Genomic DNA, 27,512 nt, shown 5'->3' on the forward strand with positions numbered 1-27,512 from the left:
GATTTTTCTTTTATGCCAAAAATCATTAGGATATTAAGTAAAGATCATGTTCCATGAAGATATTTTGTAAATTTCCTACCGTATATATGAAAACTTAATTCTTGAGTAGTAATATGCATGAACTTCATTTGGACAACTTTAAAGGCAATTTTCTCAATATTTCGATTTTTTTGCACCCTCAGATTACAGATTTTCAAATAGTTGTATCTCAGCCAAATATTGTCCTATCCTAACAAACCATACATTCAGCTTTCAGATCAATCTCAATTTCAAAAATTTGACCCCGATGACTGGTTTTGTGGCCCGGTGGCACATTTGTGCATCATTTGGCAACATTCACAGACTCCATTCATATTATCCAACAAGAAAGTGCACAGTGACTACCACCTACTGGACACAACAAAAATTACTATAAGAACAAAAACTAGGACTTGGGAACCTGTAAATGAATTTATTTTAACCTTATCATACATCAAATTAAAGTTCCCATTCTCCAAAATGTGATTATGTAGTTTATTTCATTGATCTAACACATTATATCATGTGTTATAATAATTATTAAGAGAATCACAACAATGGGAATGACTTCCATAAAAAAGCAAACATATATGTCACGTTCCTGCTGATCACTACCTCCATATGCTATAGTCTCCTTATAATGTTATCGAGAGTTTTACATCAAAAAACATAATTTAGAAGTAATAGGCTATTTTCTGTCCTGTTTTTACCCCCCTCATCAGAACGCTCTGTTTGAATAGGCGTGGCGGATCTAGACTCCGAACACTCACTTGATAGTACATCCTTCATAGATGAACGCTGCTGTCATTTAGGCCTAGGTCAAAAACGCATAAATACTCAGTACATATCAAACGATGTGTAAGTACAGACAAAGCAATAGTGACCACGTAATAAAAACAGTTAGCCTACTCACATCCAAATTCAGCAGCATCTTTTAGTTTTAGAAGTGACTGATGAGTTCTTACTGACCCGGTCTGGAACTTTTTCAAAAATAAAGTTCATCCACTCTTTCCTAATGTTAGGATCAGAAGGAAGGCAATGGAAAGACTGCGTTTTTCCACAGCTTAGCACTTCACAGCATCTTGTTGTCTTCGGAGGCATCTTTATCTTTTGATTTCTGTGTAGACCTGCGTTCGCTGCGCTTACACTACGTGCGCGAATCGGTGGGCGGGGCTAAACTAGGCAGCGATGTTGAAGCAGGCGTTGATCATTTTCCACCAAGGGCTTTATCCACACTATTACATCATAGAGTGGTACATTCCACAGGCTGTGGTTTTGGCAGACTGGCTTCAATATTAGACCAACAAGAAAGTTTTGAGTTCTGAAACTTACAGGATGTTTTTAAAGTACAATGACCTCTTATAGGTCAAAAGATCAAGGGGATTTTTATTTCTCAGTTCTTGACCCCTTTAAAGCAGACTGGGATCTTAGAGAAGAAGTGGCAATGGACTGAAGAAAGACGTGCGATGAGAGAAAGGACGGATAAAGGGACAAACCCTTTATAGGTGTGACTTGTGTGTTTTGAGTTTGAGCTCCGTCAAGTTAATTCTTTGTCGTCTAATTTTCTATTTTAAAATCAATTTTATACACCATCATTTTCGTTTCTATAACGTGTGAATATATCCCCTATCGTATTCTACAACAAAAACAATCAGAGCGCCTTGTTTTCACTAGTTTTATTTTGATTTCCCGAGTCCGCTATTAGCAAATAGCCCGCTAGCATCGCCAGCGTGGTTGCCGCTAACCTCGCTTACATTACAAATACTCTATTCACACACATTACCATTGTTTTACTCACTGTTACTTGCTTTAATGGCGGATGTGTGTCTACCTTTGAGTGCAGGTGAGGACACGTTCAAGCTGCATTCGGTGCAGCTGGAGCTGGAGGCCGTGGAGAAGCAGATCCGCGACCTGTTGGTGAGGCAGACCCAGCTGAGAGAGCAGAGAGCCGCGCTGGAATCATCCCAGGCTGACGCTCACAAGTCCGAGGTAAGTATACAGCGCGCTGCTAATTCTCCCACCACCTCTACTCCGTGTGTTTCTCTGCACAGGCCCGGTGCACCCAGGACGCGATCTTCCCAGATGTTCTTCACTCCGGCGCCGGGACACCACGGACCCTGGGTGCAGCCGCAGCGGAAGACGCGAGCCAGGCCCCGGGCGATGACCTCTCCCCCTCCGCCACCTCCGGTCTTCGAGATCTCAACCCGGAACCGCTTCGCTCCCCTCCGCGAGATGGAACGCGACGCTGTGATCGTCGGAGACTGATCTATGCTATGATCATGATCAATGATCAATGATCAGCTACGATAGCTGAAGGTAAAGTGCACACCCACTGTTTCCCTGGTGCTCGTGTTCTCGATGTTTCTGCGCAGATACCCGCGATCCTGAAGGGCGACGAGAGCACCGGAGCGGTCGTGCTTCACGCGGGGGTTAACGACACCAAGCTGCGGCAGACGGAGACACTGAAGAGGGACTTCCCTCCGCCGCCTCTGGTCTTCGAGATCTCCACCCGGAACCGCTTTGCTCCCCTCCGCGAGACGGAACGCGACGCTGTGATCATCGGAGACTCCATCGTCCGGCACGTCCGTGCTACGTTAGCTGAAGGTAAAGTGCACACTCACTGTTTCCCTGGTGCTCGTGTTCTCGATGTTTCTGTGCAGATACCCGCGATCCTGAAGGGCGACGAGACCCCTGGAGCGGTCGTGCTTCACGCGGGGGTTAACGACACCAAGCTGCGGCAGACGGAGACACTGAAGAGGGACTTCAGGAGCCTGATCGAGACGGTGCGCAGCACACCGGCCGCGATTACGATCATCGTGTCAGGACCGCGTCCCACGTATCGACGAGGACACGAAAGGTCCAGTAGACTTTTTGCTTTAAATGAATGGTTATTGTCATGGTGTAAAACAGAAACTGCCCTTTGTTAATAATTGGAATCTTTTCTGGGAGCGTCCTAGGCTTTTTCGCGCTGATGGCCTGCACCCCAGCAGAGTCGGAGCGGAACTCATGTCGGACAACATCTCCAGGACGCTACGCACCATATGACTAGTAAGTCAAATCTCAAATAACTGCCCTGATGACTTGTGTTCTACCCGCTTAAATGATAGAAGTACTTGTGTTGTCCAATCTATAAAGACTGTGTCTGTCCCCCGAATAGTGAGGTCAATATATAAATTTAATGCAGGATCAAGAAAAAATCTGATCGTGATTAAACCAGAAAAATTTTAATTAAATGAACAAAAACAATTTTTAAAGTTTGGGCTCCTAAACATTAGATCACTCTCACCCAAAGCAGTTATTGTAAATGAAATGAACAGTATAGGGAACATATTCTCTATTAACTACAACTTTTGCCTTAATTAACTCCTAATTTACTGCTTATTAATAGTTGGTAAGGTAGCTGTTAAGTTTAGGTATGGTATAGATTAAGGGATCTAAAATATGGTCATGCAGAATAAGGCGTTAATATGTGCTTTATAAGTACTGATAAACAGCCAATATGCTAGTAATATGCCTGCAAATAAGCAGCTAGTTAATAGTGAGAATTGGTCCCTAAACTAACGTGTTACCAAATAAAAAAAAAGTTGTTTTAAGATGTCATTGATACAGTATAAAAATAAGTACTAAGTAATATTATTTAACAACATGAACTAACTATTGGGTTAAGTTTAGGATTAGAGTTTGATTTTATTATTAATTATGTCTATGGAATGTACCCATAAAACATGGAAACCAGTGTGTGTGTGTGTGTGTGTGTGTGCACGCACATGCACTCTAAAAAATGCTGACATGTTTCAACTCAACTTTGGGTCAAATATGGACTAACGCAGCTTTTTTCAGTGTGTACTTTGTGGTGTTTTGGGGGACAAAAATGTCCTTAAAAGTGTCAAAACCTCTCTTCAGAGACGTCCTTAATCGCTAAATTGATTCTTAAATAATGAAAATATTGTTGATGTTTAGTTTTTTTTAGGGGTTGATTTAGTCTATAGTTATTATAATTAGCATTAAACAACAGTCACTGGGATGTCCTGAGGAATACAGTAAAACAAAGGCGTGTGCGTAAGTATTGGTGTGAATGTGTTTGTATGTGACTGAGTGTGTGTGTGTGAGTGAGTGAGTGAGTGAGTGAGTAAGTGAGTGAGTGAGTGAGTGAGTAGACATGTGTGTGTAATAGAGGAACATCTGCCAAGCTTTTACAATAGTTCTGTGGAATATGGCTAATTTGGTATTCATGAAATCGGGCCCTGGACTTGAGATGCTGTCCCCCAGGCTGTCATGCCTGTTTCTGTCAGGAAAATATCCCCCTACAGTACACAGTCTAGCTACTGAGTCTCTCTCTCACACGAACACACACACACTGCACACACAATTATCTTACACAAACATCTCATGTCTCTGAATTGTTTGCAGTGAAAATGATTCACATCATCAAGCGCAGAGAGATACAGAGATGGAGTACTCGGTTTTTGTCAAAGGCCAAACTTGAGGGCCAGTTTGCCCAGAGGTGTTTTAAGTGGCTATACTCTAACTCAAAGACCATTATATTTGCACATTCTAAGTTTGCTGCAGGTTTGCTAGACATAAACTCTTAAGTGAATTAATCATGGCAGTTCACTGAAATCTGAATCAAATATGATTTCCAATATAAACCTCTGTGTTTATGTCTTAAAGAGAAAACGAAAATCCAGTCATCATTTCATATCGTTTCATATTTATATGACTTTCCTTCTTGCATAGAACTGGTTGTTGTTTTTCCAAGCAATGAATCAGTATTGGAGCTTTCAAGCTTCAAAAGGCATGCAAAAGAACCATAAAGTGTCATAAAAGTAGTCCAATCACTATATTTATATACTTTATCATATACCACTGTTAATCTTCCTCTCCAATGAGCTGTTAACTGCTGAAACCATATCATTGAGTCAGTGGGCTCACTGTGAATGAACCTTTCACAGATTTAAGCATTAAGACCAGTTTTGTAAAAGAGGGTTGGTAAATGATGACAGAATTTAAATTTTTGGGTGAACTATCCTTTTAATTGTTTATTAATTAAATTGCACGGTGCCTGTCTTCCTGTGGTGAGTGTCTATTGATGGGGCTGTGGCAACTTGCAAACTTCCTGTGCTTAATCTACTGTATATGGCGGCAGCTCCAAAATGCATCACAGTGTGTCACCTGGGTATGTCATTAATTTTGTATGGTAACAGGCAAATATATTTATAATTACAAACCATGTTATAAGGGCACTGCACAACAAGCTTCCTAACTTCTGTTTGGACTACTCAAAATGTATTCAAACTGATCTGAAGACTCCTGAAAATAACCATGTGTGATTCTGAGGTTGACAGAAACTATAAGAGAGTGGGACATGTCTGTTTTGCACCATCTACGTCATGAAATATGCAAGATTTCATTTCTCAGCCACACAAAAACACTCTCCAGCTGACTGCCAGGCCATTGATGCTGCCTGGCGTGAAATTTACATTAGATAATAATTACACCACAGAAAAATATTTTTCTTAGGTTAGATTTGTTTTCTAAGTAAATACATTATTGGAGAAACAAAATGGAATAAGATAACAAAACTGAATATTCACGCTGACCGAAATAAGCATTTCAACAGTTAAGTCGCCTTAAAAAACGTTTTATTAGGTGGTCCCACCTACCACGCACTAACATTAAATACCAACAAGACTATGAATTTACAGTGTAACAACATGTTCTGCTAAACTCACACATTAACTGCAAATGGGTATGAGGTATGGCTAGGATTAAAGGGGTTAGAGATAAATTTGGGGGTAAGGGTAAGGTTTGGATTAGGACTATAGGGTTCAGAGTTAGGGTAGGGACACACCAAACTGACGCCAAAGAGCTAACGCTGAGGAAAGCTGGCTGCGCCATCGAATCGCCTGCGTCAGGGCAAAAAAAGTTGCATTAGAACACACTGGGCAGACTACAGCCAATGGCCAACTAGCGTGTACGGTCTGTGCTTGCATGAGAGAACATAACTCTCCCATACCAGCAGGTGGCAGTAGTCTCTATTTGGCATTCAAACAGGGAAACCGGCGAGCTAGAACTGTGGATATACAAAGCAAGCAGCTCTTGCTTTTACCATTGTTTACACCAGTTCATCACTGCCACTTTTTAGTCTGCTCATTACTGACAGATTGCTTTGACGTCTTGATTCCACAAAGCCATGATATTATTAAAATAATCCTCTGGTCAAATGAGGTGACAAGACAAGTGACAAGAATGACAACAAGTGTCTGTGCATTCCCTCTTTACTCCTTTGTTAGTTTGCTTTCGTCAGTTCTGTTTTTTCTTGTGCGCTCGTCAGCTTGGTGTGTCCCAGGCTTTAGGTTTGGGGTCAAGGGTAAATTTTGGATTAGGATTATAGGGTTCAGAGTTAGATTTGGTTGTAAGGGTAAGGTTTGGATTAGGAATATAGGGTTCAGAGTTAGGTTTGGGGGTAAGGGTAAGGTTTATTAAGGATTTTATGGATTGGACTTTTGGATTGGAAGGTTTTGGGGTAAGGGTAGGTAGGGTTAGAATCATTGGCATTAGATTTAGGTTTTGGGGTAAGGGTAAGGGTCCAAAAATTCAAGACACTCTACATTCTCTAAATACAAGATAATTTAGCTTTTCCCCAAATAAATTTTAAGGATATCTAGATACGTTTAACTGGAAATCAAGACAAAAATACTGATTAAAAAAATGTTTCGTGCAATGTGACTAAGGCTGCCTGTCCACCAAAGCGTTTTTAGCCAGCTGAAAACGGCAGGCGCTCTGCTTAAAACACCCAACTGTGAGCACTTGAGAGCGCAGCGTTTTTTCAGTTGAGATGCTGTGGTTGCTATGAAATGGAATATCCGCTGAAGTAATATGGCAGACGCATTATGAATTAAATGTTTCTCCAAGCATAATTTTTCATAACAATAATATGGTAGTCCAGCAATTCCATCTGGTAAAGACATAAATACTCGGAGACATGCAATATTAACTTCTCCATTGTTGTTCAGATCAGTCGTAGTACAAGCAGGGTGTGACGGTTGGGGGGTGCAACTGGTGCGGTCGCATCGGGCCCCGCGGCGAACGGACCGAGGGGGGCCCTGCTCCCAACCTTGCACCGGGCCCCGCGTCAGCTAAGGATGGCCCTGTTGGTCAGTACTAATCCCGCCCCTCCTCCACTGTGATTGGTCAGCTGACTAAAAAGTGGCAGTGATGAGTTTCACTGCGTTTTATCCAAAGTTGAACATTCTTCAACTCTATGTATCAAGAAAAAACACCCGAGAGCTCAATGCTTAGCGTGATAAAGACACTCAGCGCTCAGCACGCTCCTGGTGTTTTAAAAAACACTGCACTCCCATTGAAAACAACTGGAAGAAATACACTAGCCCCGGGGAAAAAACGCTTTGGTGGACACGCGGCCTAATTGTCTACTTTTTTGGACAACTAGTACAACTAGTTCAAACAGTAGCACAAGCCCTAGTCTGGCACGTTTAAATGTACACTCACCCTCTCCTCCTCCTCCCTCAGGTCAGGCATGGTGCTGACACACAGTGTAACTGCCGTAATGGCCACAAAGACCACCGAGAGGCAGGCGAAGATCTTCCCAGGAATCCCAGAGTGAGGGTTCTCCACCATGTCTCTGAGGCTGTGCATGCAACCATCCATACGACCCTCCTCTGGACACTCGACACCCGGCGCCTCCTCACAGGACTGGGGCGAGGTCAGCTCAGCCTCCTCCTCCTCCAGCCGGAGTCTCTCTCGCTGCTCCTCCTGCCGAAGACGGAGCTTTCTCAAGCAACACCACTCCAGACTGGCCTCCTCCACACCCCAATACAACAGTTCCTCCTGAAAGGAGAGCGCGCACATCTCCCGCAAAAGGCGAAGCTTCCCGGCTGCCAGGAATGTGACGATGGAGCGGAAGGCGCTGGGGCTTCGGTCAAAGAAGAACTCGTTGCAGTGCGCGTCATAGTCATCACACAAGTCGAGGATTTCCTCGGCATTGCTGCAGCTACGTAACTTCCCCAAACGCGTCAGTGGGAACTCCTCAAGAGTGGACCATGGTATGCGATAACGGATGCCGCCCACGTTGATGATGGCAGTGCGATCAACTAAAGCACCCTCGTCCGCTCCAGCTCCTCGATTCCGGTGCACCTCGTCCTCCTGTACGCCAGACTTGCACTGCAGTTGTGCACGTTTGTAAAACACACCCTTTTTGCTGCTGATTTCATGCAGGTTCTCCAAAGGGTTAAAGTGGAAGGAGGTAAACTGATGATCGGTGCTGCCTGCTAGGAAAGCCACCTCTTGGTACATCTCTGCTGTGCGTGGCTGTGCGGGCCGTACACTCCACAGATTCACAGTCTACCAGGTCATGGTGGTCATCATGGCTGAGCTCTGAGAGATAAAAGAGGAAGATTTCAATGAAGACTTACTCTATAGTTCCCGCTCCAGGTTGCTAAGCCCAAGGGGCACAATGCAACAAAATTATCACAGAAAACAACAGATTAATTAGTCCAGATATATCCAAAACACACTGGAAATCCTCCACAACACAAACAAAATGGCTCCTCTTACACTGCACATACTACAAAGTTAAATCCACTGATTTTCAACCAGCTTTGTGTTATTAATGTCTGTAGCATATGTAAATGGACAATGTTAAGTTAATATTTAAGAGTTAATCATTTTTAAATGTAATAATGATTGAAGATATATTTAAATACATGACATACAAGTTTCAATAGAAATTACATAAAAGTATGCTTGTCAGTACACTAACAATATTTTAAAGACTAGTTATGAAATTACATATAAAGATGTACTTAAGTCCTACTTGAGTAGATAAAAAAGCAATCTAAATTTCAGCTAATTCCATTTAATATACATTTAAACTAGAACATAGTTTCATTTAATTGCAATTAACATGCAACTTAGTCTCTGAAAACATTACATTTAGTTCACACTTAAGTATATTCTGTCCGCAGTAAGTACTCTTTTTAATACTTTTATGGTGCGTTTGCTTCATTTCTGCCACCATTCATTGTAATTCGCATTGAAATTGCATTGAAAAAGTTGACTGCATCGAAGAAAAATACCATTACATTATACCTACTGTACATTATAACCTAAATGCAATTGAATTCCATCTCTTAAAAAACTACTCCAGTTTTCTCTGCTCTGCTAAAGATTTTGAGTGAAAATTAATGCACTTTTACATGGGTGAAGAATTTAGCCTTTCCAATCCATCATTCCATGAGCTCTGGATTTAAAATAAGTAGCTTCAACACACTGACTGTCTCGAGGGCAAAAACACTCATCGAGAAATACGTAATGAATGCATAAAAGTTGTCAAACATCAACACTAATGCTGTAAAATTCATACTAATATATTCATTGTCTCAGTCTCATAATACAACATCAGATTCTCATGACATATCTGTATATGTTTTTTAATCAGTAGTGAAAATAGGTTCTCCCATGGCTTTGAAAGTCTTAATTGCTCACGAGTCACGAGATGCAGTAAATTCATGTCACAACACAAGTTGAATCCCAAAGCGGAGAAATTAATTATGATGTTTTCTTTTCTATTCATGGATAAGTTCCCAAATGAACCATGTTCCCTACACAATGGCAGAGTAAGGTCCAGTGCTCTCAAATGAGCATGGGTATAATTAGTGTGACTGCAACAGGAGATTTATGAAACAGACCTTCTCATGCCAGAAGATTCAGTAATTCTGCGAAACACCATCAGTCTTACAAAGGCTAGTCAACCTTTTGTGAAATTAAAGCATAATTGATTCAAACAGCATATCTGAGCAAAATGGCATCTCTGATTTTTGTCTCTCTTGTTATGTATATTTAAGTATTTATATTCATATGTATATTTATATTTATTCATCAGAAATGACTAATGAAAACTGGTGCTATCATGGTGGATGTTAATAAACTTCAAATAGCAGCAGACAGAATTTTAAATTCCAATTATTTCTATCCTAAATTGCCCTCCGATTTATATTATAAATGCAATCTCTTTTAGCATGACTTCTCTATACTTATGATGTAAGCAGCAATTATAGAAACTTTTGAGCATTATACATGATTCAGCTTCTGTCTCGTCTGAGCTTTAATTTGATTTCTTAACATGTTGCCTGAACCCTGAGGCCTCTGACAATCCAAATGAATCACTGTCGAACTGAAACAGTGCAAAAGAAAGATGCCATGTGTTACCGCTCGATCCATGAGTCAATATATGACGCAGCATTTCCTGCATGAAGCTCATACCGCCATCATATGAGCTCACACTGCACATAATGTGCCAGTTAAAGTAGGTGCCAAGGCGTTTTTAAAAATGCAAATGAGCCAGACCTTTCTCTTGTTCAAAGATGACACTAGGAAGCAACATCTAACAATGATAAATGATTTATACACAATACATTTGAGTAAAGCAGAGCAATGTGACAGATCTTTCCAAAATCAGGTGACTTTCATCACCTGTCAAGTGAATACAATTTTTTTCCCCCTTTTTTTCCACTACCGTTCAAGGTTTTGGATGCAGGATTTTTCAGTGTTTTTGAAAGAAGTCTCTTATCTTCACCAAGGCTGCATTTATTTGATCAAACTTACAGTAAAAACAGCAATATTGTGAAATATTATTGCAATTTAAAAGAACTTTTTTTCTATTTGAACATGTAAATTGAAAATGTAATTTATTGCTGTGATCAAAGCTGAATTTTCAGCATCATTACTCCAGTCCTCAGTGTCACATGATCCTTCAGAAATCATTCTGATATGCTGATTTGCTTCTCAACAAACATGATTATTATTATCAATGTTGTGCTGCTTAATATTTTTGTGGAAACTGTGATACATGAAATTTCAAAAGAACAGCATGTTCATGTTCATTCTTTATGTAATCTAGCACTCAAGGGAAGTGCTCAAACTGCAGTGGCTTTTGAGAATCTGTCTGATCAGACAGTTATGTCTCTATAGTCTTCTGAATTGAAAGCAAGTCTTTCTCTCTCCAGACAGACTGGCATTGTATTATGTCTTCAAGTCATTAATAGATTATTGTATATATATACTCCCAATCAAAAGTTTAGGATCAGTATATTTTACAGGAATAAAAGTAAGGATGTACTGATCAAAATGACAGTAAAGACATTTAAATTGTTACAAAAGTGTTCTATTTCAAATAAATGATGTTCTTTTGAACTTTGTATTTATCATAGAATCCTGAAAAAAATGTTTCATGGTTTCCACAAAATTATTAAGCAGCACAAATGTTTCCAGAATTGGTAATAATCAGAAATGTTTCTTGAGCATCAAATCAGCATGTTATAATGATTTCTGAAGAATCATGTGACACTGAAGACTGGAGTAATGATGCTGAAAATTCTGCTTTGCATCACAGAAATAAATTACATTTTGCAATATATTCAAGTAGAAAATGCATTTTAAATTGTAATACTATTTCACAATAATACAGGTTTTACCGTACTTTTGATCAAATAAATGCAGTATTGCTGAGCATAAGAGACTTCTTTCAAAAGCATTAGAAAATCTCTTAGACCCTGAACTTTTTAACAGAAAAAATGCTGCCATAATTTTAACAGTAAAGGACTGTAAAAATAGTCAGTCAAAAGCAGTTATTGTTATTGAAGTGAGAAATAACAAGTCATCTTATAATTTACAGTGAAAAAATGTAAATGGACAAATATGTTTCCCCTTAGTTTTTTCTTATCAGATCTGTACATTAGGGTTTATCTTATATTGTTAATAAAATATACCTATGTTTTTTTTTACTGTAAATTTACGCTCAGTCCATAAAACCTAAAAACCTTGCTATAGTTTTTTTTTCTTCAGTAATGTTCTGGCAACCACTATTTTTACTGTTTTTTTGTTGTTGTTGTTTTTTTCAAAATATATTTATTGACATTTTGTGCAAATACAACATCTTATATATACAAAAATTAGTAATCCACAGTTCTGCTCCACCCACAAATACCCCATCTCCTACACCCCTAACATCCCAAACACACAACACAAACAAGTGCAAGTAACAATAATACTGTAAGTGTTTGGAGTGCCTGATACGTTAAAGTGTTTTTTTTTTTTTTCAAAAGTATCAAATATTTTAGATCAAAACTCTGTCAGTCTTGGACAAGACCAAAACATGTGAGTGTGATTTGCTGGAGATTGTCGGTATCTATTGCAAGTGTTACTTCGGTCTGGGTATATTTCGGCTAGGGCTGCACGATAAATCGCATGCGATATTTAACGCGCATCTTGTCAGAAAGCCTGTGTAGTTAATGCTGCTCAATGTGAAAGCACGCACGTGATGGAGATTTACCGCTGATTACAGAACCGGCTTTACTCATAAGATGTGCGTTAAATATCGCATGCGATTTATCGTGCAGCCCTAATTTCGGCTAATCTGGCATTAGTGTTGTGTGCTCTTTGAAGAATCTCACATTGCATCGAACGGTGTTGGGCAAATATAGAGGAAGAATGTACTCATTTTTTTACTGATTTTTTAAATTATTTATTTTACAGTGCAGTAGTATATATAGGTCCTATTTACATTTACACATACAGATGTATTCTTGTGCATAATGCAAACATGCACACATAATGCATCCTGCACAAGAGAAGTGAAAACACTTAAATTTACATTTATTCATTTGGCAAACGCTTTTATCCAAAGCAACTTACAGTTGAGGAATACAACAAGCGATGCATCATAAGATGGCAATAAACACGAGAAGTGCCCGTTATACAAGGTTTCAGTCATCGTTCAAAATAGTAAAAAGCTAGGACAGGAGGATAATAAGAGAACAGAAAAAGTGAAAGCATAGAAATTTTTTTTTTAATTATTATTATTATTGGAGGTAGTTAGATGCTCATGGAAGAGATGAGTTTTCAGCTGTTTCTTGAAGACTGTGAGGGATTCGGCTGTTCGGATGGAGTTAGGTAGGTCATTCCACCAACATTGTTACAGTGAAAGAAAACATCCTTTAGAGTGATTTTGTGCCTCTCTGCGATGGGACCACGAGCCGCGGCTCATTTACCGACCGCAGGCTTCTGGAGGGGGTGTAGATGAATAGGAAAGAGTGGAGGCAGGAGGATGCAGAGCCCTTGGCAGTTCTGTAGGCAAGCACCAATGTCTTGAACTTGATGCGAGCCACAACTGGAAGCCAGTGCAGAGAGATGAGAAGCGGTGTGACATGGACTCTCTTGGGCTCATTGAAAACAAGATGTGCTGCTGCATTCTGAATCATTTGCAGAGGTCTGATTGCAAATGAATTTCCCTAAAGGCAAAGAGTGTAAGAGACGGTGTGGGGCAGATCTTTCCCACAACTGTTTGCTCGATTAATTACACTCTATTCATTTAGTCCTGTGGGTCTGTATTGAGATCTATCGAATCGATGGCAAAAGACCCTGCAGACTGTCATCACTATTAGCAATCAGCACAGATCCATTCCAAGATGCCTGTAACATTGCTTTCCTTTTTGTGAACTTCATAACAGCACACAGGAGGCTGGAGGTCTCCGTTCAGACATATTAAAGCACAAGCCACACAAACGCTCCAGCACAGGCAGACAGACAGACAGGTCCTGTGGAGCGCCGAGAGATGAAAAGCAAGGTGTTGGGCTGCCGTACAGGAGCCTGTATGAGTGATGGTGCTGATGATGAGCGCTGCGGTGCTGTGTGTCTCCCGGGGAAGATGAAATTCAATAGTGCTGATGGGGAGATTTCAGCAATGGCACTTTGAGTTAGAGACTTATAAAGGCACTCATGAATCAATATGAGCTATTTGTGCTTGTTCTTAATAGATGGTGACGTTATTCATGCTACTGCGCTGTAAAACAAATCAGAAGACAATAAGTGCATTGTTTTTCTGCCACTCAGTTTTTTCTTTTATTTCTGCAGTGATGCTGAGTTGCGCTAAATATCCTCCTAACAATTTAACACAGCAAAACACTCATAAACTTCAAAGTGGCACGAAAAAATATATTATTTAATTTTATTTATATTAAGGTTGATATAAAAACCAAATGTATCATATTTCAATAAATTAATATTATTTTAATATGTTTGTTACATATATTTGTGAACTAAAATTACTATTTGAAATTGATATGCATTTACATTTATGCATTTGGCATATACTTTTATCCAGATAGCCTTATATTGCATTCAAGGCGTGCAATTCAGTTCATGCATTAGCCTGGAATCGAACCCATTACCAAGGTGTTGCAAGCAACAAGGCCAGAATATGTAATATGTATAATTTAGAGAAGAAATTAAGAAGAAGAAAAAAAGACATGCACACCACACTCTGATTAAAATGTCAATTTAGACTCTACAAACTGATCCATTTCAAATAAATCTCTGCTGGATAACTGTGACAGGTTTGGGGTCTGTTTCGTTTCTAATGAAGGGGTCATTTCTCTGGGCAGCAGTAATACAGACCAAACTGTCAGTTCCTCAGGATTATTTATGAATGGATTTAATGAATGAAGTTGGACAGAAAAACCAAGGGAGTGTTGAGAAGTTTGAAGTGGCATGAAAAAGTAAGTATATCCTTCTTGTTATTTTTGAACACTTTAACACACAGCAAGGGTGATTCACGTACAGTAGTACATCTATAGAAATCCCATTTGTACATGTTACTGTATGTCAGTCCCAGGTCAACAGTCAGAACCAAACAAGTACCATTCAGTAAGCTCTAATAGGCTTTGAATTCATTTTTATTAATTTTAGACACGTATCAAACATAGTGTTATTTAAAAAGTTTTTGACCGTTAAGAGCGTTAATAGCCATTGCACCAAATGCACTTTAAGTCATGTGTTAGACAGAGTGTCAGGAAACCGTTGCAGCTCATCCTAATGATAAATGTACCATTAAAACCGACCCAGATGTCATCCAATACTCAAAGGACTTGTACTATCCAATCCACCAAAATAAACATGCTAATTGGCTATTGTGTCACTTTAATAGGTTGTAATAGGAGGTCAGTGCTCTTTTCACATGCCTCAGCAGATTTTCAGATCATCTCACTCTCTCCTGTATCAAACACACACATACTTACATGTTGCTGTTGTCCATTTTTCAATTTTTTCACACTTTGAACCAACGTATCAAGTTTTTTTTTCTACTAATCTACACATTTCAACTTTTAATAATAGCTTACAGTCATTTACAATACAACAGACGTATATGAAAATATATTAGGCTACTTAAAAATTTCATGACAGTACTAGCTAGTTGAATGTACAAATAATAATCTGGTAAGCATATAATACAATCATATTAAAATATTATAAAGGCGTCATAAAACTCTCAGTGTTTTAACAATCATGCTTGAAATACACAGCTTTGAAAATCTGATCATAATCATATTGTTTTTGCATGACTGATACGACATGGATTTATTAGAGTGTTGGTAAAATGAAGCCATGTTTTTATTAAACATAGCTTAATATTGATTCTTAATTATGTAACTTTATAGTATCTATCTTGACTAACATCTTGATTTGCCTGAAATCACACTCCTATTGTCCGTGTTATAATTTCAGCTTCAGAGAATCAGAAAAACAGCAGTAATGAGACGCATTAATAAAGGCTTTGTATTAAAACCCAGCGAATTTCCAAACTAGGACGCGTTTTGGAACTCAGAACGCGCGAGCGTAGGACCAGCAATAATAGGTTTGGATTCGCACCCACTACCTGCTGCGGTTACTATTGCGATTTTACACACACAAACTAACAAAAAAGATCTGCAGATACGAACTGACTCCTTCCAAACCAGCCCAAACTCAAAAAATTCACAATGAACAGTCGACTTACCCGTTTCAAGCCCACTGGTGTTGCGCTGCCCTGCTCATTTTCAGCTTGGACATGTAAGTTGTGCTGTGATGCAGTCGCACAGTTACTTTTTTATCCCTTTCTCCGCATTGCTGGGTGTTTTTATTCCAGCTCACAGCTCCTCCACAACTGCTGAAGTTCCTCAGTCATCGTGTCAGATCCGGAGCTGTTGATGGGTGTTCCTGCTGCTCGAGTCCCCATCTCACCCTGAGCCTGTTTGCTTAGTAATATAACGTCGCATTACCATGCAGAAATACAGTAAAACACTCCTCTCTTTATTACTTATTTTTTTTGTGTTTACTTATTAAATTGTGCTCATTATGTGCAACCCATCCTGCTGAACAGCCCATTAGAGCATGAATACATGTGAACGAGCTTCCAGCGAGTTTCAAAACATTAAATCTGTTAGTTAATAATATTTTATTTTATTTATTTATTTATTTTTGTCGCTCGTTTACACGTCGTTTACACGTCTCATTGGTGTAGATAGCGTGCATATGGGCGTGCTTAATTCATCAGTAAAAACAGCAGCATTTAATTTGTTTATTTTTTATTATTATTTTATATTAAAAAACAACAGCAACAACAACAATAATAATAATAATAATTTTAATATAATAACAAAACAATTATAGAATAATATATAATACACATAATATTCAATAAATACACTGGAATATTGTCTGCAAATAATGTAAACAAATACTGTAAGCAGCTCAACTGGAATTTTTTTTTTTTTTAAATACACGTAAATTCAAATAGGTTAGGTTGCATACATTAGAAAACATGAATGTAAGATCATACAAAATCGAAGTTTTTCTGTTCTTTTTGTGTGATTCAGATCTTCTGAAGTGGACAGTCTGGCCACTGAGGGGAGACAGAGAAGTCCATTCTTCTATCACAGTGCTTGTCAATAGCATGTAATGTCCATTTCCCCCCTCTAGTTCACAGCTTTCTTTTTGTGTCAGTTATCTAAAAATCACATGAGAATATCTGTCAGGTAATATTTGAAGTGCAGTTTTACAGCAACTCACTCAGCACTTTTAATGCCAGACACTAAAGGCACAGTTAATACATATTTGGCCTCTGCAATGCATTGAAGAAATGAAATAATGATTCCTGTGACCAGCCCAGAATGGACTGTGTATTTCTTGTTTACAGTCATGTTGCTTTCCTCTGAGAGAAATCAAAATTAACTATGTATCAAGACAGCTTTGTAATTAAAGGCTGAGAGCTGATATGTGGAAAAACTTCTGCATGTCAGAAGCTTAGCATCACACTGCTCATTATTGTTTCTGCATACGACACAAACAGTGAACATTATGTAAATCATCTGAGTTTAATGACAGAGAACTGGTTATGTATTTGACTTGTGAGGAAGAATGTTCTCTGTTTTTTCTTGTATCGGCAAAGTGGATGTTATGTGACTATACAAATTTTTGATGAGATTTGGATGGCCTATAAAATTTTTATTGTTTTGTATGCAAGTTTAAAGTCTTAAAAGTGACTCAACAGTCACTCTGGTAATACCTTTTGGCAAGAAATGAAGCCTGATGCTTGTTCAGAATCACTAACCATCATTTTACGAGTATACAATGATACACATTGAAAACTAACATCATTTAAATTAATAGTTCACTCAAAATCAGAGATCAGAGTGGCAAAGAGGAATTATTCTGAAAAAATAAGGACTTAAAGCTCATTCTGATTCTGATTCTGATTCTGAAAAATGAAGCTTAGCTTAAAATGTATTCACTCTCAGGCCACCTAAGACGTAGATGAGTTTGTTTCTTCATGGGAACAGATTTGGAGAAATGTAGCATTCCTTCACTTGCTCAGCAATGGATGCTCTGCAGTGAATGGGTGCCGTCAGAATGATAGTCCAAACAGCTGATAAAAACATCACAATAATCCACAAGTAATCCACACCACTCCAGTCCATCAGTTAATGTCTTGTGAATCTCTCTGTTTTTCACTTCACAAGACGTTAACTGATGGACTGGAGTGCTGTGGATTACTTGTGGATTATTGTGATGTTTTTATCAGCTGTTTGGACTATCATTCTGACGGCACCCATTCACTGCAGAGCATCCATTGCTGAGCAAGTGATGTAATGCTACATTTCTCCAAATCTGTTCCCATGAAGAAACAAACTCATCTTGGATGGTATGAGGGTGAGTACATTTCCAGCAAATGTTCATTTTTGGGCGAACTAAACTACTCCTATAATGTACATTGACAGCATTTCTATGGGCTTTGCAACAGAAACAGTTGAAATGGATTAAGCAGAAGCTGTCTTGTAAGTCTTGCAGTAACACATGTACAGTACAGGCCCAGCTGAAGTGTTGTTTGGAAGCTGTACTGCACTTGCCCACACAAACACAAGTGACGCAAATGCAGTATTTTCTCCCGAGTGTTGCTCCTGAAGTCCCGGTGGCGATGGTTCCAGCTGACAGTGTCATAATGAGGAGCAATGCTGTGGGTAGGAGGGCTTCACTCATGTCAGATACACAAGCTTATGACACACGGAGAAAGCAAGTGCTATGTCCAAACATATATCTTCAATCAAGAGAGTACTGCAGGCAGACCGCACTGTGGATGACATACAGCTGTCTAAAGACCCTGGCAGAGATGACAATGGTGTACATTCATGCATGTGCCACATGTGATGTTTAGACAGCCATGCATCCAAGTAAATGTGATTACACACACGATTACACACAGAAACAGTTCTGCAGAGAGAACGTTTTGATCAACTTCTCCACTAGCTGCCGAATGGTGTTCGTGAGCGTCATGTCTCAGCGTCTGTTATCTGTAAGCACAGCGCCGTGGCATTTCTGTACTGCAGCTGAATGAAAAAGCCTTTAAAGCCTCACAGCAGATCTCATTTCTCATTCCCCAGCGTTGCAGGTTTCATGGATGAACCATTACATTTCCATAGACTATATCAGCCTGGATTTGGCACATTGGTATTTAGTAGTGAAGTTCCTTGCCATATCGGCCTAGAAAATCGCAACTTTTCATTTTCCGTCGGTCTTAGGAATGAAATGAAAAATTCTAAAAGCATATTGCATATCTTACAGAACAATTCATTAGTGCACACATTTCGTTTTTTAAAAATGTTTTGACCTTGTAATATTTAATCAAAATGTCACTGCCATGTATGCAGGATATCTTGTGGGTGATGTATGCAGGTCATCAATAAGCAGCAAATTAGGAGTTTGTTGAGGCAAAAGTCATAGTTAATACAGTAGTAAGTGAGAATTGGTCCCCAAACTAAAGCGAGACCAAATTACTCATATCGTGATCTACTCACCGGAGAAACCAGATCTGCCCTAACGCTAATTCCAAGGTATACCTTTGTACCTTATTTACCCGTAAAGGGTGCATATTACATAAGTGTACATATTAGTACCTAAAGCACACCAATTAGTACTCATTAGTACCAAAAGTCTACATACTAGTACCTAAATTGGTAGCTACATTATTACCTAAAGTTTACATATTATAGCCTAACTAAATGTTACATACTTGTACCTTAAAGTTACATATCTTTAATTAAAATATAGGCAATTAAATATTCTCTTTTCCAAGATGGCACCAGTGTATATGGCCTGCTGTCCGTTGCCTGTTGTACTTACATATTTGTTTGTTTTAAAGTGTTTTATGTTAGCCAATTTACATACAGGCAGTTGCTCTGCCCTGCAACACATTATGATACAGTACACTTTGATGCTTATAACTGTGATCTTCATCTCTGCTTTTTTACTTTTAGGTTACTGCAGCTGAGTTGGCCCGTGTTTACCACACTGTGAAGCACAATATCAGCTGACAACAACAGTGCTGACTGTGCTAACAAATTACTTCACTGGACAGTCAGTCAGTGACTTAAAGACAGTGAAGAAAATGTCCTGTGGTCGTACAAAAGCGGAGACCATTGTCAAAAACATCCTTGCCTCCAAGTAAGTTGCTGAAGTGGTTAATATTTTGAAGGGCTCGAAACCCATACCATTTTCTCTTCAAGCAGATGCATCTAACAAGGGCAGTCAAACGATGTTTCCTCTGTCTATTCAGTATTTCACTCTTGAGAGTGGAGTAACCCAAAAAATGATTGACTTTGTGGAGAATCCTGATGAGTCTGCTGATGGCGTTGTGTCATGTATAGAGCAGAGTCTCGAACAACTGTCACTTACTCTAGACCAAGTGTCTGTATTTAGTGTAGACAATACAAATGTGAATTATGGTGTTCACAACTCAGTTTACACAAAGCTGAAGAAGAACAGCTACCTCCTAACGGACAACTGTCATGCTCACAGTCCACAATACAGTGAAACATGCACTGGATGCGTTGTTAGTTGATGTAGAAAATATTGTTCTCAAAATCTATGCATTCTTCTCAAATTCTGCAAAAAGAAGAGAAAACTAAAGAATTTTGTAAGTTTTGTGGTGTTGAGTTTGCTGTCCCTGAAACCTGCGATCACTCGCCTCATGCAGAACTGGACTGCTCTTAAGTCCTGCTTAATTAGTCTCGGAGATGATTGTCCAATACACTTGAGGATTTTGCTGAACCTGAACACGAATGCAGAAGAGCTGCACGAGGAAGGAGATGTTGTAGAGGTTTATCTTCTCTTCTGCAATAATATCCTCTCCCTCTTTGAAGGGGTGGTGAAGAATCTTGAAAAAGATGACACAACATCTGTTGATTTGTATGCCATCAAGAGGTCTTTCGTGGACAAGAGAAGATGAGTTCTATGGATAATTGACCAAACTGAAGCTCCAGTGTCTACCCCCATCTGATGCAAATACTGCCAAAGAGGAGTTCAAAGCCTTCCTCAGCACTGCCATCAGGTATGTCAAGAAATGGTTTGACTTCTCTGAGGACAACTGGCTTTTTCATCTGCAACCTTTGTCTCTGCAGTCTGGGAAACTTACCTTTGGTGATATGGAGAAGGTTGCAGAGACACTTAACCTCATTCAAAAGCTACAAATCAACATGGATGCACTTTACAATGTGTGTGTCACTGCCAACTTCATTTTGGAGAAGTTGAGAGAGCATGACCAGTGGCAGCATACAGATACAGCTAAAAAGTGGATGAAAGTGCTTCAAGCAACAGATCTTCCAAACATACTGTCTTTAGTCTAATTTATCCTGAGCAATCCATCAACCACAGGCTACGTGGAGAGGATATTCTCCATAATGAAAAACAAGTGGAGTGACTCAAGGAACAGATGCTCTGTTGAACTCATGAAAAGCAAACTGCTTAACACACCATATTTTACAAAATTTTACAAAACTGTACTTCATGACAAATAAATCCTTGGAACTCACGGAAATAATGAGTGGGCTTTAAGAAGCAAAGAAAGAAAAAGTTCAAATCTTTTCTTTTCTTTTTTTTGGCACTTTAATCTGTTGAATTTTTGCACTCTTGTTTGCATTGTTCATTAAAATGTGAAACAAAAAAAACAGAACAATTCTACATTTACTGTAAGTAGTATTTCCTCTTTCACTGTCGTTCAAAAGTTTGGGATCAGTAAGATTTGTAATGTTTTTTAAAGAAGTCTCTTCTGCTCATCAAGACTGCATTTATTTGATCAGAAATACAGGAAAACCAGTAATATTGTTAAATATTATTGCAATTTAAAATAATGTTTTTCTATTTTAATATACTTTAAAATATAATTTATTGCCGTGATCAAAGCTGATTTTATAGCATCATTACTCCAGTCTTCAGTGTCACATGATCCTTCAGAAATGTGACTCTGCCTTTGAAAACCCAGCTTAAGTCTTTTTGTGTGTGTGTGATTTACTGTTTTACATAAAATCATCCTTCATAATGTAAAGAACATTCTGTGAAAATGTAACCTTGATGTCTTTAATATTGACTGAGTAAGGCCATGTCAAAGATTGAAATCATAGTGAAATTAATGGTTGAAATCAAATTTTGATGCTGCTTATAATAGATAGGCATAATTCGATTCTGAGACTTTAGCCAGGATTTCACAGACAGAGTCACAAATCATTCCAATATGCTGATTTATTATCAGTATTGGAAACTGCAGTTTTGCTGCTTAATATTGTTTTGGAACCTGTGATACTTCTTTCAGGATTCTTTGATGAATAAAACGTTAAAAAGAACAATATTCATTCAAAATAGAAATATTTTGTAACAATATACACTACCATTCAAGTTTGGGGTCAGTAATTTTTTTTTTTTTCCGAAAGAAATGAATGCTTTTATTCAGCAAGGATGTGTTAAATTGATAAAAAGGGATAATAAAAACTTATATTGTTAGAAAAGATTTCTCTTGCCTGCTTTACAAGATATTGTAAGCCAGCTTAAACTTTCTGGATCCCCCTATGACACGATTCTTCCTCCATGATTTTTTAAACAAATTTTTGAGGTGATTGGACCTACTGTTCTAAAGATTATGAACAGCTGCCTTGAAACGGCAACGGTACCAGATGACATGAAGCACGCCATTGTCCATCCACTTCTTAAAATGTGTAATTTAGATCCGACAGTGCTGACTAATTTTAGGCCAGTCTCAAATCTTTCTTTTATGTCTAACAGTTTAGAGAAAATAGTGTTTCACCAACTACAGAGCTTTCTGCTTAATAACAATATTTTTGAGGTGTTCCAATCGGGTTTTGGGGAAAACCATTCCACAGAAACAGCACTGGTAAAAGTTCTAAATTATATTTTACTGACTCTCGATTCTGGCAAGTCTGCTGTGTAAGTGCTGTTAGATCTGAGGGCGGCATTTGATACAATTGACCACTCTGTTCTGATCTCTCGTTTGGAGCGCTGGGTGGGCATTTAGGAAAATGTTCTCAAATGATTTCAATCCTATTTCAATAATAGAAGGTTCTCTGTTAGTGTTGGTGAATTTACTTCGGATGCAGCTCCTCTTATGGGCGGTGTCCCTCAAGGCTCTATTCTCGCTCTGATTTTATTCTCCTTGTATATGCTTCCTCTTGGGCTGATCTTTAAGAAACATGGTATATCCTTCCACTGTTAAGCAGATGATATCCAAGTCTATCTGCCCCTGGGATCTAATAACATGGGTTTGTTGGCTTATCTAGCAGATGTTAAGGCCTGAATGTCCTGAATTAAAATTTTGGCCATTTGTATTCCTGTGTAAAACCACTAGTGAAGAATTGTGGGTGTGTTTTTTGATAGTGCTCTCAAATTTGACAAACAGATTAGTACAGTCAAAACCATTTTTTCCATCTCAGAGTCTTATCTAAAGTCTTAGCATTTTTTTCTTTGAAGGACTTTGAAAGAGTTATTCATGATTTTATTTCAATGAGGCTTCATTGTTGTAATTTCCTTTATATGGGTATTAATCAAGCATCCCTTAATCGGCACCAAATGGTACAAAACGTTGCTGCTAGGCTCCTTACTGGTGTGCATAAGCGAGAGCACATTACCCCAGTATTAATATCTTTGCATTGGCTCCCAATTCGTTACAGAATTGATTTTAAAGTCCTGTTGCTGGTTTTTAAAGCTGTGAATGGGTTAGCTCCTGTATATAGCTCCGATTTATTATCTGTTCACAATCCTGGAAGGTCTCTTAGGTCACCCAACCAGAGACTATTAAACGTTCCTCGGGCTAGATTGAAATCGAGGGGAGACCGAGCCTTTGCCGCACCGAAACTCTGGAACAGCCTACTGGTTTTTATTAGAACTGCCTCTACACTGCAGGAGTTTAAAGCAAAACTCAAAACCCATCTTTTTTCTCTTGCTTTTAATTGTAGTTGAATTGTGCTCTGTCTGATCTTTTCTGTGCTGTAATTCATGCTGTACATGGTGTTAATGTTGATGATATTTGATATATTGTACAGCACCTTGGTCAACAATTGTTGTTTTTAGTGGTGCTATATAAATAAAGTTGAGTTGAGATAAATATACACATTGGCCACAATTTGGAACCCTTTTATTCTATACTTTTTGCAACCTCCATTTGCCAAGATAACAGCTCTGAGTCTACTCTATAATGCCTGATGAGGTTGGAGATCAGAGACCATTCTTCCATCCAGAATCTCTCCAGATCCTTCAAATGCCGAGGTCCATGTTGGTGCTTCTCCTCTTCAGTTCACCCAACTCATTTTCTATAGGGTTCAGGTCGGAGGACCGGGATGGCTATGGCAGAAGCTTCATTTTGTGCTCAGTGACCCATGTTTTTGTTGATTTTGGTGTTTGTTTTGGATCATTGTCTTGATGGATGATCCAACCATGGCCCATTATAAGATTTCTAGCAGGGACAGCCAGGTTTTGATTTTTTATCTGTTGGTATTTGATAAAATCCATGATGCCATCTATCTGAACAAGATGTCCAGGACCTGCGGCAGAAAAATAGGCCCACAGCATTTTACGAGGACACTTGCAAAAACAGGCATTTTGTCACATAAGTGCTATCTGAACAAGATGTCCAGGACCCGCGGCAGAAAAATAGGCCCACAGCATTTTACGAGGACACTTGCAAAAACAGGCATTTTGTCACATAAGTGTGTTTATACTATAGGGCTGTTGAATGCTTGAATCTGATTGGCTGACAAACATTCTAAGGTGTGCAATTATTTTCAGGGAAATGCAAGGGCAAAAGTAATTCCAGGCAGGTCTTATGATGGCATTTGTGTGGTCCACTCCTGTTTGCCATATTTGGGCCACAAGCAAGCCATAGGAAGGCTGCATGTCAGCCATGAAAACAGGCATTTTGTCACATAAGTGTGTTTATACTATAGGGCTGTTGAATGCTTGAATCTGATTGGCTGACAAACATTCTAAGGTGTGCAATTATTTTCAGGGAAATGCAAGGGCAAAAGTAATTCCAGGCAGGTCTTGACTGCATTGCATGTCCATATCACTTCACCAAATTATTTCAATTATTTCAAAAGGTCCTTACCCAGATAGCAAAATTCCTGAGGCCCAGATCAGGCCCACACCTGACACTTTCATCTGACCCACATACCGCGTGGAATGATGGCAATTGGGCGGTCCACTCCTGTTGGCTAGATTTGGGCCACAAGCAAGCCAAAGGAAGGCCCAATGTCATCCATGAATAAACCAAATAAAGCAGAACTGGCCCAAATCTGGGCCACATTGATTTTAATTCTGGCCCAGACCCGGCCCACATCCAACACCTTACTCCGGCCCACATACTGTGAAGAATGATGGCATTTGGGTAGAATAGGAAGGCTGCATGTCAGCCATGACAATAAATAAATAAAATAAAGTTGAACTAAGCCCCAATCTGGGCCACATTTATTTTAATTCTGGCCCAGATCCGGCCCAGATCCAACACCTTGCTCCAGCCCACATACTGTCATGTAACGGCATTTGGGCAGTCCAGTTCTGTTTGCCAGATTTGGGCCTCAAGTAAGCCTTAGCATTGCGGCATGTAAGCCAACCAAATAAACCAATACTGGCCCTAATGTGGGCCACAGTTGATTTTTATTCTAACCCTGGTCTTCCCCAAAACATTCTAAGGTGTGCAATTATTTTCAGGGAAATGCAAGGGCAAAAGTAATTCCAGGCAGGTCTTGACTGCATTGCATGTCCATATCACTTCACCAAATTATTTCAATTATTTCAAAAGGTCCTTACCCAGATAGCAAAATTCCTGAGGCCCAGATCAGGCCCACACCTGACACTTTCATCTGACCCACATACCGCGTGGAATGATGGCAATTGGGCGGTCCACTCCTGTTGGCTAGATTTGGGCCACAAGCAAGCCAAAGGAAGGCCCAATGTCATCCATGAATAAACCAAATAAAGCAGAACTGGCCCAAATCTGGGCCACATTGATTTTAATTCTGGCCCAGACCCGGCCCACATCCAACACCTTACTCCGGCCCACATACTGTGAAGAATGATGGCATTTGGGTCGACCCCACATGCTGCATGGAATGGTGGCATTTTGGCAGTGGTCCACAAGCAGGCCACATTTTAGCTAATAATGAACTAAAACCATAAATATACATTATCTGGGCCACACTAAGCCTTAAGTGAGTTATGCATCAACAATACTCAACATTATAAAGAAAAATTTAAAAATGTACTCCATAAATGTTCAAATAAGTCCCAGAAATATGTCCTACTTGATAAAGTCATCCCGACCCAAGTTTTGCACAAGCAGCAATTAAAATGTCACAAATAAATAGTCAAAGACACATTCCAATACTTTAAAAACTGTTCTTCACAAGTTTGAACTTAAATGCTTCTCACTCAGACTCTACCTACACAGTAAGTCTGTGAGTGTCATAGCTACACTGTGTTAAAGAGCACACAACGAAGATGAAAGGTCATATATCATAATCCAACAAGGGTAAATCCAACAAGGGTCAATCCAAACACACCGTAGCACAGCAACATTTAAGACATGTAGACATAAGACCAGACAAACTCAAAGTGAACATACAGGAACTTAAGTACTCAGACCAAACAAGGATAATTAACTAGGCACACCTGAACAGAATAATACAATCAACACAACAAGGCAAACATGCAAAAAGGAAAACAAAGTCCAAATTAACAGAAACCGTGACAGTAAGAGTACAATCATTATAGTGCACTTCTGTTTTTATGCTGCAGAGTACATATATTTAAAAGAAAACTGCCATTAAAAGTATGTTTCAAAAAATAAATATGCTGCATATGTAGCCTTCTTAAGACTCACATCCAGATCACCCTGCATCAGTTAACTGTGTTGCATCCTACTAAAAGTAGCCAAATTCTATTAGGCTATATTTACAATGTCAAGCTTCCATTTCAATTAGCCAGTGTCAAGTGTTACATCTAAGAAGTGGCCTCACTTGTCAAGTGTTACAACCAGAAGTGGTCCTCATCTGTTTTATAATATATGGGGCATATTTGCCATGTCAAATGTGGGACAAGTTCACTTACACACTGATTAGCCAATGCTGACTGTGCCATATATTTGCCACATTGTTATTAATTATTTGGGCAATATTTGTCTTTTTATATGCGGGCCACATTTGCGGCATCATATCAGGGCCACTTTAGGCTCACAGACACATTAGCCAGTGCTCACTGTGCCATATCTTTCCCAAAATTGGCCCAGATACAGTTTTAATAACTGGGCCACATTTGTGGCATCATATGTGGGCCACTTTAGGCTCACAGCTACATTAGCCAGTGCTCACTGTGCCATATCTTTGCCAAAACTGGCCCAAATATGTTTGAGGATAACTGGGTCACATTTGCGGCATCATATAAGGGCCACTTTAGGTTCACATCCACATTAACCAATTCTCACTGAGCCATATCTTTGCCAAAACTGGCCCAGATATGTTTTAACATACCTGGGCAACATTTGTGGCATCATTATAATGGTCACTTTAAGCTCACAGCCACATTAGCCAGTGCTTACCATGCCATATCTTTGCCAAAACTGGCCCAGATACGTTTTAGGATAACTGAGCCACATTTGTGGCATCATATGCAGGCCACTTTAGACTCACAGCCACATTAGCCAGTGCTTACCATGCCATATCTTTACCAAAACTGGCCCAGATACGTTTGAGGATAGTTGGGCCACATTTGTGGCATCATATGTGGGCCACTTTAGTCTCACAGCTACATTAGCCAATGCTCACAGT

At 39.2% G+C, this 27,512-nt stretch overlaps 1 protein-coding gene across 1 annotated transcript in view; it reads right to left on the reverse strand.

Annotated features, from left to right (window-relative positions):
- kcng2 (potassium voltage-gated channel, subfamily G, member 2) overlaps nucleotides 1-16,089 on the reverse strand; it is a 40,155-nt gene extending 24,066 nt beyond the window's left edge. The window contains exons 1-2 of the mRNA XM_016563158.1: nucleotides 15,872-16,089; nucleotides 7,531-8,415 (exon numbers count right to left, since the gene is read on the reverse strand). Coding sequence (XP_016418644.1) covers nucleotides 7,531-8,334 — 804 coding nt within the window. The 5' untranslated portion in view covers nucleotides 8,335-8,415; nucleotides 15,872-16,089. The remainder of the gene's footprint in view (nucleotides 1-7,530; nucleotides 8,416-15,871) is intronic.
- Nucleotides 16,090-27,512: the final 11,423 nt, after the last annotated feature.

The sequence above is a fragment of the Sinocyclocheilus rhinocerous genome, unplaced genomic scaffold (assembly GCF_001515625.1).
Source record: "Sinocyclocheilus rhinocerous isolate Xijiao unplaced genomic scaffold, SAMN03320098_v1.1 scaffold1281, whole genome shotgun sequence".
NCBI classification, from domain to species: Eukaryota; Metazoa; Chordata; class Actinopteri; order Cypriniformes; family Cyprinidae; genus Sinocyclocheilus; species Sinocyclocheilus rhinocerous.